Raw genomic sequence first — 21,048 nt, 5'->3', positions numbered from 1 at the left:
TGTGATGCCATAGCAGACTTGCCAATACTTGAAAATACAACAGTGGAAACTAACTGGTATACAACTGAACAGAATTCACAGTAACAATCAGTTTCTCCTACTGTGATAAAAGTGTGCCCTACAACCAGTAACATGCTTCAGTGCTTGTGGGAAATAGAAATAGAAATAGATGATTCAATCCATTGGCAGCCAAGTGCTCCCCAGTACAAAGTGATCACAAAAACTGATCAGGTATCTTTGTGATGTTCTAAAATTTTGGTCAGTTTCCATAAAGACAGAGTTTGGGCACTCACCCTTCCTTTCCTCGGTTGTGGATTGCAAGCTCATCTCCAATCCCCTCCGTTTCCTTGAATGTTTCCCAGTCAATCTTCGATTTCTCCAAAGTGCTCAACTTTTGCTTCTTTCCTCCAATCTTTCCCAGAATATTACTTAACCCACTTGGTCTTTTAGTTCTGCAAAAAAAAAATTAAAATATTCTGAACAGGAACAATGCAAATCTCAATTATACAAAGGCTTTAAAAGCAATATGACAACTGTCAATGAAGTAACTATTCAGTCGCCAATGAAAATATATATTATGTATGCTACTCAAATATTTACTCTTCCAACTTCAATCTGTCTACTACGATTTGCATTTTGTGCAAATTCAATTAAATCAACTTCTTCAAACTATATTTGGTAGCTAACCATTGATCCAAGTAACAAAGTTTTTTTTATATACTGCAACAAAATCAATACATGCAAAAACAAAATGTTGGAGCTGGTGAAAATCTGAAATAGTATTTGAAAATGCTGGAAACATTTGTTGATCAGGCAGCGTTTGTGAGGAAATACATTTTATGTTTTGAGCTGATGACATTTCTGGCATTTCTGTTCATGCCAAAATGTGTATGACTGATATGAAAGATATTGACAACATATACCACAAAAGAAGCAACTGAACTTACATTATCCTTCCATAAGCTCTGCACATTCCAATGTATTAAACAGCTGAAACACTACTTCTGACAACACAAACAACAATACAATAAACTGCTATATAATCTAGGACAGCAGGTGATTTCAAAAAGTGCTCTGGAATCTTTTACAGTCTTCCATGATTGCACTTTCAAAACCTAACAGCTAGACAGACAATAGTAGTTATTGGATAGGAACACATTATAGTAGATATGTTTGTGATAGTTTACCAAAATTCTTTGGGAAGGTTCTGGTGAATTGGAAGACAGCGGATGACATGCCACTGTTTAAAAAAGGACGTGGCCAAATGCAGGTAACAAAGTCTGTAGTTAGGGAAAATGCTTGAAGCTATCAGTAAGGAAGAAACAACGAAACATAGGGTTCCATCAGGCAGATACAGCATAGATTTGTAAAGGACAGGTCTTGTTTGACAACATACTGGAGTTCTTTGAGGATCTAATGAGTTCAGCAGATAGAGGGGAACAGGTAGATGTTGTATGCATGAATTTATAGAAGCACTCAATAAGGTGCTGTATAAAGACTTATCCATAAGATGGGGTAGGTGGAGTTGAGGGTGATGTATTAGCATGGACAGAGGAATGGTTAACCAATAGAAGACAGAGAGTTAGGACAAATGGGTGTTTCTCTGATTGGCAGTGAGTGGTGAGTGGACTGCCACAGGAGCAGTGCTTGGCCCACAATCGTTCATGGCATACATTAACAATTCAGAAGTGGGGACAGAGAGTAACATATCTAAGTTTGCTGATGCCAGTAAATTGAGTGGAAAAGTAAATTGTGCAGAGAATGTGGAGAGTCTGCAGAGAGATATAAATAGGTTAAGTGAGTGGGCAAGGGTTGAGAGATGGAGTACAATGTTGGTAAATGTGAGGTCATTCCCTTTGGGAGATGAGGGAGTTAGCCAATAGGGAAGGATTGAGTTGCCTGAGACTATACTCGCTGAAATTCAGAAGAATGAGAGGGGATCTTATAGAAACATAAGAATATGAAAGTGATAGATAACATAAAAGCAAGAAAGTTGTTTCCACTGGTAAGGGAGACTAAAACTAGGAGCCATAACCTTAAGATGTTGGGCAATAAATTTAGTATGGAAATGAGGGAAAATTGCTTTTTACCAGAGAACAGTGAATCTGTGGTATTCATGGTCCAGAGTAACAGTAGAGGCTACCTCATTAAATATATTTTTTTAAAAGTTAGAGTTTTGCAAAGCAGGGAATAAAGGGTTATGGGAAAAAGGCAGTAGGTGGAATAGAGTCCACCACCTGATCAGCCATGATCCTATTGAATGGCGGAATTTAAGCATTAGCTATTTTTCTTTTATAGGCTAGATTGTCTATTATTATTTACAGGAATTATTGAACACATGACCAAGTGTTTTGAGTACAGTGGAAATATTGGTGGTGAGACACTCTTATTTGAGATGGGCATAGCCTGACGCTGAAAGATGAAGGTGCTAACATGCATCTGCCATCAAACAGGCTATCTTGACCTGGAATTTGCCATGCTCCAGGAACCTGCTGTTGAAATGCATTCATCCTGACAGACAGCACACTCCTGACGTGTGCCTTGCATAGCACAAAAATTCCCTGCCATTTATAATGGTCAAGCCTAAATGCAGTCCTGGTCTAACTCCAATTATTGAGGAATTGTGAATAGACTTGAAAATTTGTGCTGTTTCAACAAGCATACCTATTCATGACATTATAATTATAAGAAGATAATTGATAAGGCTAAAGGTGACTAGACTAGGGCAATGATAAACACAAGTTAATCTGCAGATGCTGGAAATTCTGAGCAACACACACAAAATGCTGGTGGATCTCAGCAGGACAGGCAGCATCTATGGAGGGGAATAAGCAGTTGACACTCGGCCCAAAAGGTCAACTGCTTATATTCCTCCATAGATGCTGCCTGGCATGCAGAGTTCCTTCATCATTTCCTCTGTGTTAGACTAAGGCAACAATCATCGAAATCTTGCAGCAATATCCTGGGGTTAAGGTCATTGATCTTCGGCAATTATATCTTCCTGAGTTCCAGGCATGGCTCAGTCTGGATTTCAGTGTTTCCTCAAGCAATCCCTCCTTGAATCAATATTTGGACAAAGGGTGTAACAAGTTGCAGAGATAAATGGTTCTGGTAAAAGCCGATCATACCATCTGAAAGATTATTGGTGAGTAAATGTCAAATGATATGATAACCAACAGCAGTTTCAGTTATTGACGTAGACTGAACTGAATATAGATATGTCCTACTTTTTGCAAGCAGTGTAATTTTACACATAGCCAATCAAATGCCACTAATGTAAATACAGGTTGAGCACTCCTTATCGGAAATGTTTGAAGCCTAGAAGTATTTCAGATTTGTTGGGATTTCACAATATTTGCACCTATATAAGGAGGGAGCTTAGAGCTGACCCAAGTCTAAAGACAAAACCCATTTACATTACACATATGGCTTATACATATTCCTTGAAGGTAGGTTATACAATATTTTTAACAATTTTGTGCATGAAACAATAACGGGTATATTGAACCATCAGAAAGATAAGCTATCACTACCTCAGCTGCCCAGGTGGACAGTCGTGGCTGTTTGGCATTGCCATCACCGTTTGCAAAACCAATCAGAAAAGTTGTCCCTGGTGATCTATGCCCTTTTGTTAGCATAATAATGGCCTGGTAAGGTATTCATTCCTTTAAAACAGCAAGGACGCACACCTTTGCCGAAAACAGCAAGTTTACATTTAAGTGTGCCTGCTACATTAGCACATCCCAACACAGTTGTTCTGTCCTTGGCACCCTTAATTCCCATAGGAACTTTCTTCCATGTCTTTCTGGGGCAACAACAGCAGAACAACAACGTCAACAATGTAGGCTTATTCTGGTGTTAGATTTTCATCAACGACGATCTTGGCAAACTGATCAATGAATTTCTCTGCTACTTCATGACCAGCAGCTGCTTTATCACCACAAATCTTTCAAATTTTAATGCAGTACCTTTTCTTAACTCACTGCAACCAGCCTGCTGAATGTTCACGATACCTTCAACTTTCAGTTTGTTGTGATAGATCTTTCCGTTTCATTTACAGCATAACATTAAGTGGCATGTGTTCACTCAGATGCTGACAAATCCAGTCTCTTAATACATGATTGAGATCTTAATTTTCTGCTTTATGCAATATTTTTCTATTTCTCATTATCTATTTTTCATTACTTTCAGGATAGAACTTTAAAATTTTGTCCTTCAGTTTCTTCAAGTCATACATGGTGGTCGTTCCAACACCATGCTCCTTCTACCACTTGACTTTCTGTGTTATAGTGAACATAAATGCTTCCTCCTTTTCTTTTCACTAACTGCAGTCATTTTTGGCATTTTCAATAATCTCTTCACAGCACAGAGCACAGAAAAAGCGCAAAACCCATGATAATTACTGTGAGCGATGCATGAAGGTCTGGCGATGGTGACTGCTGAAAACAAACTGGTGCCAACAGCATCCATTCAGTGTTTGTGCGGTCACTTCTCAGAACTGTATGTGGTGCTCAGAGACCTGTGCATCCCCTGGAAACCTTCCCAGCACCTTGTGGTTCCATTTGTGGTGTCAAGTCAGTGCTCAAAAAAAATTTTGGATTTTGGAGGTTTTTGGATTTTCAGATCAGGGGTGCTCAACCTGTATAATGGAACAGCTTGGTTAAAGGCACAACTAGTTCTGGAGTACAAGTCTTTAGCACAACAGCCAGAATGTTGTCAGTTCCCATAGCCTTTGCTATCTTGAGTGCTTTCAAACATTTCATATCTGGTGAAGTGAATTAGCTGAAAGCTGATGGCAATGCTGAGGACTGCAAGACAAAGCTGAGATAGATGATTATTTTGACTGTTCTTGTACTCTCATCATCATGTTAGTTGTTTAAATGTCCACACTATACACAAATAGACTTATTAGGTTTTGGAGATATCCATTGTTGAATGTGTGCTGCTTTTGTTGTATACCATGTCTGTAGCCTTGTAACTTTTTCAACTTCTCACTTAACCATGCACCCCCCCACCCCCAGCCTGATAGTATTGGCAGATTGAGAATTACTCTGGGCTGTGAGATTACAGACTATGGTAGGTTACAATCAGTTGCTAACAACCTAACAGGTCCCAACTCTCTAAGAAGAACTGTTTTAGCAGTGTCCAGAGCCTTGTATGCAACATGGAATTTGAAGCCAATGATTGAAGAGTGAGAGTTACACAGCTGTCATCACTGTATACACCAATTAGCTTCTACAATCCAAAAGCCAGAACTTTGTAAATGCACAAGTAGCAGCAGCAACAATTTCAGTGCATTATCTTCTACTCCAACCCAAAAACTGCACTCAATACTCAAAGCTGCACACCAATATACACCCATTTATTGTGCATTGTGATGTACAACTATTTAACAGCAGCTGGCAGAGGAAATGGACAAATACTTACTCTCTGGTACATGCACCAGCCAATTTTTTACTGTTTACCTCAACTATACAATCTTTTCTAAAGCTTCAAGCAGTTGTGTTGGACACAATTAATAGCACTAAAATATTTCAAATTGGTCTTGAATAGTTCTAAATAAATGCTTTCACTCAGACCATCAGGAATAAAGAAATAAAGAAAGATGAAATTAGTTAGTTTTGCCCACAGTGTTTGCTTTTTCTGCTTAACAGATACGATTTTTAAAAAAAAATTGACATTACCTAGAATTGTGGAAAAAAGCTTTGAAGAAAAACATATTCTTCAATTATAGAAATCCCAAAAATCTCAAGCTTCCAACGACTTAAACTATGGCGAAAGTGTTACAACTCCAATAAAACAGTAACCTGTATCAAAACTGTGTGCTGCTTAATTCATATAAGTAGGTTATGATTTTAATTGCATTTTAAGACATTCATACAACTTCTCAGATAATCTAGTTTCATGAACAACACTACTGTATTTTCAGACTGCACCTTTAATTTAGGGAAAGGACTAGCAAATAATTTATTTCCCTGCTCCCTTTGTATCTTCAGGTTGCCCAAGTTTAACTGCAACACTGTGGAGGCAAAGAGACTGCAGATGCTGGAATTTGAAGCAACAATTTGCTGGAGGAACTCAGTGGCTCGAGCAGCAGGTGTAGGAGGAAAGGAATTGTTGGGACTGATGCAGAGAGTTGACTTGAAATGTTGACAGTTCCATTCACCCAGACATGCTGCTTGACCCGCTCAGTCCTCCAGCGGGTCTTTTAATGCGATTAAGTTAATCGCATTACTTACTCATAGGCCCCATCGGCTGCTCCCCTATAGACCACCTTTCCAGAGTTTGTGTTTCAAGTGCACAACAATGAGCATTGATTAATAAACATAAAAGCAGAAAATGATAGAGACACAGCATTAACATTTCAGATCAAAGATCCTTCATTGGAAAGGTTCTGATGAAGCATCTTTGGCAACATCTCCATTTCTCTTTCCACAGAAAATGCCTGACTTGATGAGCGTTTCCAGCATGTTTTCATTTGAGATTTCAATTATACATAGCTTTTGTCTTTTTTAAAATAAAACAATCACAAAAAAGTAATAAATTAATTAACTAGCCCTTCCGTCTCTACCAATATTGTATAGTTCCATCAATAATCAACAAACGGGTGAAGCATGGCTATGAACCCACATCTGCCTTTGCCCTCTTAATGAAATTGAGTTATTTGTGTATCTGTAACTTTTATTTTCCCCATTTCTCTCAGTTCCAATTGGCATTGCCTGCTTATAGGTGGTGATCTCCCAAGGCCCTAACAAATGCCTTTCAAAATGAGTGAATTTGAGGATTCAGGAGGCCCTGGTGATTCTATTAAGTTGATATGTAAGTAATTAGTATCTCCCTTTAGAAATATTATTACAAACAATAGAAAGCCTGCAGATGCTGGAAATCCAAGCAACACACACAAAATGGCGGAGGAACTCATCGGGCCAGGCAACAGCAATGGAAAAGAGTAAACAGTTGACACTTTGGGCTGAGTTCCGATGAAATGTTGTTTACTCTTTTTCATAGATGCTGCCAGGCCTGCTGAGTTGCTCCAGAATTTTGTGTTGGTACATTAAAGTCATGCTCAGGAGTAAAGAGATGAGAACTGATAGATGCAATTAGAATTGCAACTAAAAGGAAGTGCAAGGATCGTAAACTGCTCTGTGCTTTTGAAGTATTTCATAACACCATCAGTGTGCTGTTCAAGGTACAGGCAGGCTGTTAAGAATCAAAGTTCAAAGTAAGTTTTATCATCATGTCACCATATACAACCTTGAGATTAATTTTCTCGTGGACATAATAAATCTATAGAATAATAACCATAATAGAATCAATGAAAGACCACCTAGGCAGCATATATGGAAAAGAGTACAGCCACTGTTTTGGGCCGAGGTTCTTCACCCTTCAATCAGTATTCAATCAGTTGTCTGCATACAGTTTTGCAAGTAGAATTTGTAAACAAGTTATTTGGAATATCCGATCAAGATGGTGCCAATCTGCAATGTCCATCAATATCATGATTCAGACTTAAGCTGATTTTTTTAGGTTTGTAGGGATGGTTTTTGTAGACAGCGTAGAGCCGGGGACAGTTTAGGGACAGCACGAGGGGGAAGTAGAGATCAGGGGCAGTAAATGAAGAGTCTGGGCAGGAGCCATTTTTTGCAGTCCAGACTGGAGCGCTCTGCGGTTGAAGGTTGGCAATCACAGAGGTCAGGAGAGCTGGCGGTGAGGAGACCAGAGATTCCTGTGACCGCCAGGAATTGTGACCCAAAGGTCAAACTAGTAATTTGTGAATCCAGGGGTCAATAACCAAATGTTGGCCAAGTCCAAAGCTGGAGGCCCAATGTCTGTGAGTCTGAGTATCTGAGGTGGCCTGTCCTGGGGTTGGAGGCCTGCCTCTGTGTGGGAGTGGGTGGGAAAGGGACTTGGTTGCTGTTGTCTGTTTCGTTTTGTTATTCTTGCTGCTTGTGCCCTTTTGTTGAACATTGTGGACATGCTATGTTGGCACCAGAATGCATGGTGACTAATGCAGGCTGCCCTCAGCAAATCCTTAGGTGTGTTGGTTGTTAATGCAAACAATGCATTTCATGGTATATTTTAACATACATGTGATAAAACATCTGAATCTGTTCAAGTGACACTTTTTCTGTTTCACAGGGTGGGAAAATATATTAAAAATACATGAAATTAAGAGAGGTTTCCTCCTGGGGAAGGGATGACCACTGTACAATAGCTACATATTTTCCGAGAGTTTCAAAATGTTTATCTTACAATTTTAAATTCCTTTGCAACACACACAAGCAGTCATCAGAAAAGGGAGTCAATTCACTTGTAGCCATCCAGTTATTTCATTCTCCCACTCAGATGAATCAGTTTGCTCTCACGGTTCATTATTCAATCCCCTTCCAAACAAAACTAGGGCAAGAGGTGCCAAGATTACTGACTCAAATCATGTGGTTATAATATGTATCTTAAAACTATGAATATCTCCAGAGTTATTTATGCTATGCTACGGATGAGTGCAATTCTCTACCGAATGTCTATTATGAGGAACAGTGAACCACAATTCAGAGACATTATGCATTAGAAAGGGCTTTAGCCAACCACTGATCCAATGCCATTAATGTACTGCCTGAGGTTTTGGCTCTTCTTTACTATAGTCAGCTTAAAGCTACTCTTGTTTAACTAGACTATGTTTTAATAAAGAAAAGACATTTTGTAATCTCAATAAGATTACTAATATGCCACAGTTCAACAAGAATCTGGATCATCATCTCTAACTAAATTGCCCAAAATTCAGATAGCTTGAGCTTAGTGAACAATACAGCCTTAAATAAATTCTACAATTTTTCTTTTGTTATTTTATAGAGGATTATCTCCTGCATGTCAAAACATAAACAACCAGAAACTTCCTCTGTTCAGAGAGGAGTTGGCAACTGGAAATGATTCTTATGTTCCAAGAGCTGGCATAGACTCAATCAGCCAGAAAGCTTCCTTATATTTTATTAGAAAATATGGCAAACATACTTAGAAGGAAACTCACTACCACATTTGAATGGCAACTAGGGAGAAGGAAAACTGCTGGCTTTGTCCATATCTTGTAAATTAGTGGTCGCCAACCCATCGATCTCGATCAACTGGTCAATCTTTGAGACTTTCCCAGTAGATCCCAGAAAAAAATGAAAAATAAATACACAAATACTGTTGAGAGATTGCTTCCGGGTTGCAGGGTTTTCGTTCTGTTCTTTCTGCCCAGTACACATGCGCATAGCTCCCCCCACACTACACAGTGTACTTCAGTGGTCCCCAACCAGGTCCGCAAGGAAACAATATGAGTCCGTTGCACCTTTCCTCATTCCCTGTCACAGCCACTGTTGAACTTGAACCCATGTGAGGTCATCAGTCACCTAAATGCGTGGCCGTCAGGAAGATCTGATGCTACTGGCCCGGAGCGCGGCCGGCGGGAATACCCGATGCTACAGGGCCAGAGTGTGGACAGATGGGCGCCACCTCTGAACCTGTTTTAGCACACCGAAATGTTCGTGGGGAATCCGGTGTTAAAATATTTGCAGACCACCTAATTCGGGCTCAAGGTTTCGTAAATATCAGAGCAGCTACCTCGCTGCGATCTGCTGAAACAAACTTTTGTCGGTCAATAGATCCTACGAGGAGGGCAGGCGCGGGCCTCTCGCCCTCCTCGCTTGGTCGGTCGCTCTGTCCGGACTGCAACCACCGCGGCCCCGGCACAGGGACCTCCGGCCCAGACCTTGTCCGCTCACCCCACCCATGGCCAGCTGCACCTGGCCAGGGTGTCTGGCGGCAGGCGGGCAGAGGATGGAGTTCGGGCTGGGTGCGGCAATGAAGCCCTCAAAACTGCTTTGGTACCCTGAGTCCAAGCACCCTGCACTTAAAGACAAACCCGTTGAGTTTTTTGTGTGGAAAAAACATGAGCAGGGCGGGACGGCAGCTAAGTGCCAAGAGCCGCGAAGGTCGTGTTTGACACACCTCCCCCCCCGCCCCCACTGTCGGCCAGTCCGCAAGAATATTGTCAATATTAAACCAGTCCGCGGTGCAAAAATGGGTGGGTACCTCTGGTGTTTATGCATTATTTCTACTTCCGGGTTGCGGGGTTTTACTTCCAGTCTTTTCTGCCCCAGTGCGCATGCGTGTAACTAATCAATTTGGAGTCGATCTCGCCTTTCACTAAGGCCGAGGTAGTGGATCTTGGGCTTAAAAAGGTTGGTGACCACTATTGTAAACGAACAAAAAACACAAGTCAGAAATGTAAGGTTATGTAAAACCATATAAGAACATAAGAGATAGGAGCAGGAGTAGGCCAATTGGCCCCTCAAGCCTGTTCCGCCATTCAACAAGATCATGGCTGATCCAATCTTAACTCTAGTTTTCACTGAATCCCACAAGGCAACAGTGCCAACCAACAGGGCACCATGCTGCCCATTTTATTTTATTATTCATCCCGCCCAAACCCATGTGATCACCTGGGGGAAAAAAAACGATTTGCCAATTGAGGAGAAAAAATCTGGAAAATTCCTCTCCGACCCATCCAGGCTATCGAAAACTGGTCCAGGAGATCACATGGCTGATCTAAACCTAGCCTCATGTCCACTTACCTGCTCGCTCACCGTATCCCCTAATGCCATTTTTATCCAGGAAAAAGTCGATCTCCGTTTTGAATTTATTGAGTGTAGTAGCTTCCACAGCTCTCTGGGGCGGTAAATTCCACAGCCCCACTACCCTCTGAGTGAAGAAATTTCTCCTCATCTCAGTCCTGGAACGACATCCCCCTATTTTAAGATTATGCCCCTAGTCCTAGTTTCACCCATCATTGGGAACATTCTCCCCGCATCCACCCGATCAAGCCCCTTCACAATCTTATATGTTTCAATAAGATCGCCTCTCATTCTTCAGAACTCCAATGAGTAGAGTCCCAATCTACTCAACCTCTCATCATACATCAACCCACCCATCCCCGGAATTAACCTAGTGAACCTTCTCTGCACTGCCTCGAGAGTCAGTATGTCCTTTCTTAAATATGGACACCAGAAATGCACGCAGTACTCTAGGTGTGGTCTCACCAATACCCGGTACAACTGCAGTAAGACCTCCCTGTTCTTATACTCCATCCCCCTAGCAATAAAAGCCAGCATTCCATTGGCCTTCTTGACCACCTGCTGCACTTGCATACTAACTTTTTGTGTTTCCTGCACCAGGACCCCCAGATCCCTTTGCACAGAAGCACTTTCCAGTTTCTCTCCATTTAGATAATAACTTGCTCTATTATTTTTCCTGCCAAAGTGCAAGACCTCACACTTGTCAGTATTATATTTCATCTGCCAAATGTCTGCCCAATCACTCAGCCTATCTATGTCCCCCTGCAGGATTTCAATGTCCTCCGCACTCATTACACTCCCTCCCATCTTTGTGTCATCAGCAAACTTCGATACGTTGCACTTAGTCCCTTTCTCCAAATCATTAATATAGATTGTAAAGAGTTGGGGTCCCAACACCGACCCCTGCGGAACACCACTGGTCACCAACTACCGGTCTGAGAATAAACCATTTATCCCAACTCTCTGTTTTCTGTTAGAAAGCCAATCCTCCACCCATGCCAGAATATTATCCCCAATCCCATGATTTTTTACTTTAAGTAATAATCTTTGGTGTGGCACCTTGTCAAATGCCTTTTGGAAGTCCAAATACACCACATCCACTGGTTCCCCTTTATCTACCCTATATGTTATGTCCTCAAAGAACTCCAACAAATTTGTCAAACATGACTTCCCTTTTGTAAAGCCATGCTGACTTTGTCCTATTAAGCTATGTTTATCCAAATGCCCTGTTACTGTTTCCTTAGTTATCGATTCCAACATTTTGCCAACCACAGATGTTAGGCTAACTGGCCTATAATTCCCAGCCTTCTGTCTATTGCCCTTTTTAAATAAAGGAGTTACATTAGCATTTTTCCAATCTGCCGGGACCATTGCCGAGTCCAGCAAGTTTTGAAAAATTATCACTAATGCATCCACAATCCCGACCACCACTTCCCTTAAGACCCTAGGACGCAAGCCATCCGGTCCAGGGGATTTATCCACCTTCAGTCTCATTAATTTATCAAGTACCATTTCCTTGGTGATTTGAATCGTAGTAGCTTCTCTCCCCCTAGAGCCCCCTGTGTATCCAGTGTTGGGATATTTTTGACAAATGAGTACAGTTTCAATGAAATGAACATAAATATATTAATAAATTTAAATGTTCTAAGGTGTTCATAAGGATATTTCCTTACAGTATAAATGGCATCTACATTTGGCTTTTATGTCAGTTTTTTTTAAAAAGACACTCTGAAATAAGCAAACATGTTGAATGCCTTAATTGTAATCATATGGGTTGTGTTATTACTAGATACCTGTACTCTTTTGCAAACTTCTCTTAGTATCACAGTGTGGAGAGAGGCAACATTTTTCCTAAACATACCAACTAATTCCTACAGTACTCATACTGAGAAAATGTGGAGAAGGAAGGAGACCATGATAATCCAGTCAATGCTGATGGTTTAAACACACCCAAACACAGAGGAATGCCCAGTTATAATGAAACACAGCATGGGAAAAAACCCTTCAGCCAATCATACATGTACCAACTAGCAAACACCTACATTAATCACATTTTTTATTCTTCCCACACTGGCATCAACTCCCCCCAGATTCACCCCTCACCTGCACGAGCTGTGATTTACAGTGACCAACTGACCACATATCTTTAGGATGTGGGTGGAAACCAAACTACCTATCAATAATAATTAAGTTTAACTCAAATATCAACTTGACTTATAAAACTTGTAACTTATAGAAGATTGTGGGTTCAAGCCTCGCCTTTAGACTGTTGTAAAGCTCTGAAAGAGTACTGTATTCCAGGATTCGCTATGTAAAAATACCTCCGATTTTGATTGCTAGATGAATGATAAAAATGACATTAAGACTAGGCTCCATTCTGCATAATATTTTTTTTCTAACCTTAGTTTAAATTAACTTGAAAAGTTTACAATGTAGAAACAAAATAAATCATTTTAATGAAACCAACTTTAGAACAAGAAGGTCTGGTCAGACTAAGAGTATGTTTTACAGTAGATATGGTAATATACCACTACATGAATATGTATGTTTATGTTACCACATAAAACAGTTTTGCACAATAAATGGTCAAAATATCACATTTAATGGAAAACAAATACAACTGCAAAGGCTGGAATTTGAAATAGAAAGAGGAATGCTGTAAGTACTCAGCCAGTCACATAACATCTGGACATTTCAGATCGGTGGTCCTTCCTAAGAACTCCCATTTCCATCTATGGTAATACATAGGATCAATCATAGAAATAAATAAACCTAATTCAGTTATTAGTGGTTTATAAAATGAGGTTCGTAAATTACTTTTAACAACCCACTGCTGAATAATTGATCTCTACAGCTCACCTGCATTTGGAAAGTAATAGTGTTAAAATTGTACACTACAATCAGGTACAGAAGCTCAGTTTAAAGTTTTATAACAGGAAACAGCTTTACAACAAATCACCAATCTATAGACATCTAATGAATAACATAACTAAAAGCTAAATTTCTGTAGGCACATTAATGTCTCCACATTAAAATTCACATATAACTCACAGCAGTGAAGGTGTTTCAAACACAAAACCAGCTTTAGGTGGCTTCAAGGAGAAAATTGCTATGTTACTCACAAAGACCTTATGAACTACCAGTTTTAGGTTTGATATTGTGATATATTTGGGATCAGTTCTTTTATCCTTTGTAATTACATTTGGGGAGCTTTAAATTTGGCCGAATCTCTGGTGACACTGCATCCCATTGATAATCATCGCAAAGCACAGACACAGAGGTACATGAAGGATAAAATCAATCAGAAACCACTGATATTCTGATGGTTGGCAATGCCAGTGGCAAAGTAGAGCTTTGTTCAGTGCTTGTTCTTCTCAAGTGAGCCTGAAAACTGGGTTTTGGTTAGCCATCTGCCCACCTGGGCAGTCATGTAGATGCACTGTATCTTATAAAGTACAAAGCAAAATTACACCTACCCCTTAGAGAGGAATGTGTGAGCACAGTACGCCAATTATTCCAGTGAGGGGATTCCCCAATCAATAGGTGGCCTATTTATGTACCCATTTGAAATAACCACCTCTTCAATTTCAAATTAACAAATGATGTAGCTTCAAGTGCTGTTGGTAGTGCATGGTTACAAATCTATACCATCAATTTTAACTTCACATTGAAAGGCCTGGCTCTCATTTTAAACCCTATCTGTTTGTCCCAGCCTACCCACTGAGTAGAAAGAATTGCTCTAAAGTCACATTTTCCTATACTGAAATGGATTTGTCACTTTTGATTATGGCGTAGAAATGACTATTGCCCAATAGCATTAACATCCACGGTGACAAGGTGCTTTGAAAGGTTGGTGATGAAACATATCAACTCCTGCCTGAGAAGCAACTTGGATTGATTCCAATTTACTGTTAGAAGAGGTTCACAGCAGCTGCCATTTCATTGGCTCTTCACTCTACAATGGGGCACCTGGACAGTGAAGATGTAATTATCAAAATGCTTTTCATTGGCTATGGCTCAGCATTCAACACCATCATCCCCTTAAAACAAATCAGTAAGTTCTGAGACCTGGGCCTCAATGCCTCCTTGTGCAATGGTATCCTCAATTTCCTCACTTGCAGACCCCAGCCAGTTTGGATTGGCCACATCATCTCCTCCACAATCATCATCAACACAAGTACACCACAAGGGTGTGTGTTTAGTCCCCTGCTCTATACTTAGGACCACGAGTCTCAGCACAGCTTCAATGCCATATTTAATTTTGCTGATGATACCAATGTTGTTGGCCGAATTAAAGCAGATGATGAACAGTATATAGCAGGGAGACTGAAAATGGCTGAGTGGTGCCACAACAATTACTTCTTAATCAAGGTAGCAAAACAAAGGAGCTCATTATTGACTACAAGAGGAGGAAACCAGAAGTGTATGAGCCAGTCCTCATTGGAGGATCAGAGATGGAGAGAGTCAGCAACTTTAAATTCCTTGATTTCATTGCTTCAGAGGATCTATCCTGGGACCAGCAGGTAAGTACCATTCAAAGAAAGCATGGCAGTGCATCTACATCCTTATGAGTTCATGAAGATTCAGCACCTCATCTAAAACTTTGACAAACTTCTATAGATGTGTAGTGGACAGTCTACTGACAGGTTCCACCATAGTCTGGCGTGGAAACACCAATGCCTTTGAATGGAAAAACCTACAAAAAGTAGTGGAAGGCATATGAAGGCCATCTGTTAACATGCTGGATGGCACTGCACCAAGCCCACAGTCCCCACATCTCATACATACACGAACCAAATGTGGAGGGCTGATCTAGTTGGCCTTTCACATTCCACAGATAGACCACCAGGTTAGGAGAGCAACTAGATCTCGGGCAGTTTAGTGAAGAATTCTAGTCCCGCATCAGCCTTCAACAGGTTTTGGCAGATTTTTACACATCTCTAATGTTGATATCAGTTGAAGTAAATAATTAAAAGTAAAAATACAGTTAAGCCAAAGCAACAGATAATAAACTTAAGCAGAATATTTTTAAAAATACTCACTCTTCCCCTTAATTTCTTACCTACAAGCCCATTGGAAGTAATGGGGGCTTATTTTTCCCGGCGTAATGCTGAGAGATTTCAGGAAGACTCTCATCTGTTTCAACACCAACAATCCTTGTTGAAACCACAAATCAAAGCCAGCAAGATTTGGTCCATGACTCTTTCTAATTTGCTGCTTCATTTACACTCAACAATGCTTCCCATCTTTATGTCAGTCTGCTCGCTCACTCTTGTCGCTGGTAAAAACAATTACACTTAATCACTTAGCACAATGTACCTACTTCAGAGCAACACACACAAAATGCAGTAGGCCTGGCAGCACCTATGAGAATAAACAAACAGTCGATGTTTCGAGCTGGGACCCTTCATCAGCACTGGGAAGGAAAGGGGAAGGGGGTAGATAAGAATTAAAGGGGTTTTGTTGAACATCTCCACTCCATCAGCCAAAAATGGAATTTCCCCCATAGCCAACCATTTTAATCCTGATCCTCATTTCCATTCTGACATGTCAGCACGATAAGGCCATTCTCAGGGTGGAGGAGCAATACCTGATATTCCGTCTAGCTAGCCTCCAACCTGATCGACTTCTCCTTCCAGTACTATGTTCCTCTCTTTTTCTTTTCCCCTCCCTCTTTCCTCTTCTTCTATTCCCCACTCTGGCCTCTTACCACCTGACTACCACCTTCCCCTGGTGCCCCTCCTTCTTCCCTTTCTCCCATGGTCCACACTCTTCTATCAGATTCCTTCTTCTCTAAGCCCTTTATCTTTCCCACCCACCTGGCTTTACCTAGCATGTCCTCCTCCCCTCCCCACACCTTTTTATTCTGGCACCTTCCCCCTCCTTTCCAATCCTGATGATCGGCCCGAAACATCAACATCTTATTCATTTTCATAGATGCTGCCTGATCTGCGGAGTTCCTCCAGTATTTTGTGTGTGTTACTCTGGATACCCAACATCTGTAGTATCTCTCATTTTTATGATTTGCTGCACCTATTTAAGTCTAAAAATTACAGATAGGAATACATTTGTTGTATAAATGGTTTAGCCATTTATATCCAGATCTGGCTGGACAAATTGAACAATACTGGATCTTGCTCCTCTGCCAAACTCATTATTGTTCCAGGGTTATCTTGGGATATCACTTAGCTCTCTTCTGCTTTCCATTGTTAAAATTTTCCTACTCTGCCTTTTCTATCCTCTTCTCCAACATAAAGAGTTTGTGGAGTTGCCACTAAAACTGTAATAATTCCTGCTTTATCTCCTCTCCTCCTCACCCTCACATACTAAGACAATCTTCTGCACTGCTACAGCCTGAACCTTACATTTTCTGTACTCCAATGCCTCTTTACTGATCATTTGGTACAGCAATCTGGTTCCCACTTTCTGGTTGGTACTTCTACCTGACTGATATCCTAACTCTCCTACTGACCCATCATCATATTTGACATTGTGAACGAGTTACCTTTGGAGGTATTGCCCTTCAGTCTTCAAATCTGTCGTCATTATTCTGTTCCACTTCACTTTCAATTTTGTTTAATGTTCCAAAGTGCTGGACATTTTACCATCTTCCAACTATATGCTCATCATTTCCATACCCACACATCAAAACCTGTGCAATCAGAGTTCCTGCCCTGCCAATAACCTGAACTGGGCTAATTAAAGTCAAATTAGCTCCATGACTTTGAGTTTAATGAAGTATTCTGCTGCTCACCTTTACAAATGAATCCAGAGAATCTCATGCCAACTTTGATCCCACAAAATGACCACTAGAGTCATACAAATGCCGGTGCCTTCTCTTCCATATCTACATCTTGACAATGCCCGATGAAGACATGGGATTGGTTACGACACTGAAGATGCCCAAGTCTACTTCAACATCAGTTCTCAGGACCGCACCTACTTGATCATGATCATGAACAATGTTTGTTCCTATAGTTAAAGATTGGAATAACCGCTACCACTGATCATAACTTAGCCCTCTCAAAGTGCTAAATGTGGAATTAAATCTGAGCCCAATGCAAATAAACCCTCTTGATTCCAGCATTAGTGAAGGTAAGTGGGATAAGGACAAGTCTGTTTCTATCAATTTACTGTGAGAATGGAGGAGGGCATTTGATCCTTCTCCCAGCAGAGCAATCCCATCAATCTCATTCCTACTCTGCTCACTTCCTTGTATATCTACAATTCATTCCCTTTCCCTTTGATTCTTTTACCACTTAATAATACCAAAGTAAAGGCTGATATAATAGGGAGATTTACAAGACTCTTTGGTAGGCACACAAATGTAAGAAAAATGGACAGTAATGGGCTGTATAGGAGTGAAGGATTAGCTAGATTGGGGAGTAAGTTTATATTGGTTGGCACAACATCACGGGCTGAAGGATGCAGAGCAGGCTACACTATTATCTACGCTCCTGAAACTGTGAGACAGTAGTATTGACTACTGTGCCAATGTGCTACCTGGCAACATTTTATGATAAATTCATGGGATCAGTTTCCACACTACTGCTGAATATCCACCTACAAGAGATTAGAAGTCAAAGGAACTAATTGGTCATTGAAAGCTCTCAAAGAGGCTGTGTGCTTCCAGCTTAATATGTTTTCTATTCTTGACTAACAGTGGCCAAGCTTTGCTGGCCCTCGGAAACAGCAAGTAAGACTGACTGATCAGGACTGGACCCACAAAGAATGAACCTTTAAGAAGCACATGGGCTAAAAGAAGTAGACCATTCTGCAAGCCTTCACCCCAAGGTCATCAAATGTTGACACAGTCTCACTTCCCCTTCATAATCCTCCAAACCCTTAACCTTCTCACCAACTTTTACATTGCATGTATCTGCTTCTCCACACTTAATCATGCTGGTTTTGCACTTGACAACTAGCCAATAATCAAGCTCAGTGGTAGTCAGAAACTACAATAGAAAACTTCAAAGGGGTTGACAGCAGAACATTTAGGAAATCAATGGTTCAGTTATTCATATTATTCTACCTCAGTGCCAGCAATATGACCAGAAAACCAGCCACTCCCACTACTGTACTGTAGAGTCACAGAGTGCTACAGCACATACACAGGCCACTTGGCCCATCTAATCAGTGTCAAACTATTAGTCTGCCTAGATCATAGCCCTCCACACACACCCCCACTCATGTATTTATCAAAATTTCTCCCAACTGTTGAATCAAGCTCTCACACACCTACTGATTGAAGAAGCTCCCCACCAGGTTTCCCTTGAATATTTGACTATGACCTCTAGTTCTAGTCTCACCCAATCTCAATGGAAAAAGTCTGCTTGTATTAACCCTATCTATACTCCACATACAAAATTTCCCGCCAGCTCTTGTGATTAATCTCCTGAGAGCAATGCAAAATATTGTAGTATACTAAGAGCACAATAAAATGATCCCTTGTTAATAACTGTACAGGAAGTCCCCGGGTTACAAACGAGTTCCGTTCCTGAGTCCATCTTTAAGTCGGACTTGTACGTAAGTCGGAACAAGTACATCCAGTATTATTTAGCACCAGTTAGTCAAACGTTTGTCTTAGTATATAGTATATATTTTACCTTTCTATGCATATAAAACACTTCAGAAACATATGCATTCCAATAATTAAACCACTGTGTTGCTTGGTAATAATTGTAGCTTTCATTGTGGCAGGGCCTTTCACATGCTCCATTATTCTCACTTTATCCTTTAAAATTATTCTGATCATTGACTGACTGTAGCTTAACGCTTTCCTAATGACCGATGGCGTTTCACCTCTTTCCAATCGCTTTATTATTTCCACTTTATTTTCAATCGCGATCGCTTCCCATCAACAGAACAGAAACACTGCAGGTAGTGGTTCCTGAGGTCTGTTGGGTCCTAAGGACCACTGCACTGAATTCCCCGGGTCCGAAAGTCCATCGCACTCAGACAGGTTAAATGGGACAAGTGGGGGCTGTGCTGGGTTTGGGTTTTTAATCCTCCACAATATTCCGTGTGGGAACTTAAACTGGAGGTGGCAGTGTTTTTTATGATGTCGAGTTGTGAGCTTGGCATCAACCCGGCACGGATGGTACAGGAGTCACTGGATCGACATCGACCTGGCACGGGAGCGGTCTGTCACTGGTTCAAACTCGGGAACCTCCGTTCTCCAGCCCAGCGCTGATCTCACTGCGCCACCAGCCAACCGGATCGGTGAGGGGGGGGGGGGGGGAGGGGGGGAGGGGTCAGGGTGAACCTTGCTAAGAAAAATTTAAGCCAAATATGAATTTACACACTCAACACAGTGTCAACGGCAAGGACTTAAAATGGCGGACGGCGTTCTCCTTCCTCGGTTCGTAAGTATGAGTTGTCCGTAAGTCAGACGTTGGTAACTCGGGGACTACCTGTAATGGTAAAATAGTTAAATATTTTCCAAATTCTTCTGTGAATATGAAGAGCTACAAAAGCTTTTATGATAAAAACAGAGATATCATTCCAGGTGAAGTGAGCAAGATATGGTTTCTGCATTCAAACAAGTTACTGATATGCTCACTAACTGATAATAAACAAACTCTGAACTGCCTGCATCCTTCAAGCTTTCTGGAAAACGATAAGATGTTTAGCAACATCACAACAGTGACAGCGTAGTCAGGGGATATACTGAATAGTTTGTTTTACATTCAGCATTGACTTCTGTTTGGACATATATCAAGACTGATTACATCTGGTGAGTCAGTATGAACTTTAATGGATTCCTTTTAAGAGACAAGCAGATCTGATGAAAAACTGTTTTTTATCAAAACAGAGTTACTCTAGTCTAGCCAATAAGCATACACAATAAGTGTATCATCTAATAATCTGTCTGAACCACTTTGTTGACTGACACATCAAAGCACTGTCCAGATGATGCTGATGTTTCAAATTTTCATTATCTTTGACAGATCATACAAAAGGCAGTCAGGTGACTTCAAATGAACCTTGAATTCTGGAGGTTGTTCTAGCCCACTAAACATACAGCATGTTTTATTTACTAAGATGCACTGTAATGAAGAAAAGGTATGTTCAAATTTGACACCTCAAGGCAAATTGATTAAAAACAAGCAGAACACTTCTTTCAGCAGAAGCATGCAAAAATATTAATTAAGAAGTCATACTCCTCTTAACTCCAAACTATAAATTCCATAACTGTCAAACAGATGGCAAAATTGATTTCACACTCATTTTTATCCATACTCATTTTTTTCAGAGGATTAGTGTCAGGCATAATACTGACTGATTGTCACGGTATAATTCAATGACCCAGGGTGTGATCTTTTAAATGATAGATAATGAGATAGAGATGAGATGGAATACATTTGGAATGAGAGATAATGAGATAGAGATGGTTTAGGAGCCATCCTTCCCTTTGAATTCTTGTACAAACCTT

General features: G+C 40.6%; 1 protein-coding gene across 2 annotated transcripts in view; it reads right to left on the bottom strand.

The window, feature by feature from the left end:
- The window catches only part of cfdp1 (craniofacial development protein 1), a 203,903-nt gene that overhangs the window by 47,587 nt on the left and 135,268 nt on the right, over positions 1–21,048 (bottom strand). For both annotated transcript variants that reach the window (XM_059992789.1, XM_059992788.1), the window contains exon 6: positions 294–452. In XM_059992789.1, the coding sequence (XP_059848772.1) occupies positions 294–452 (159 nt within the window). The remainder of the gene's footprint in view (positions 1–293; positions 453–21,048) is intronic.

This window comes from Hypanus sabinus, chromosome 17, assembly GCF_030144855.1.
Source record: "Hypanus sabinus isolate sHypSab1 chromosome 17, sHypSab1.hap1, whole genome shotgun sequence".
Classification (NCBI taxonomy): domain Eukaryota; kingdom Metazoa; phylum Chordata; class Chondrichthyes; order Myliobatiformes; family Dasyatidae; genus Hypanus; species Hypanus sabinus.
This window is presented reverse-complemented; position numbering and strand designations above follow the sequence as displayed.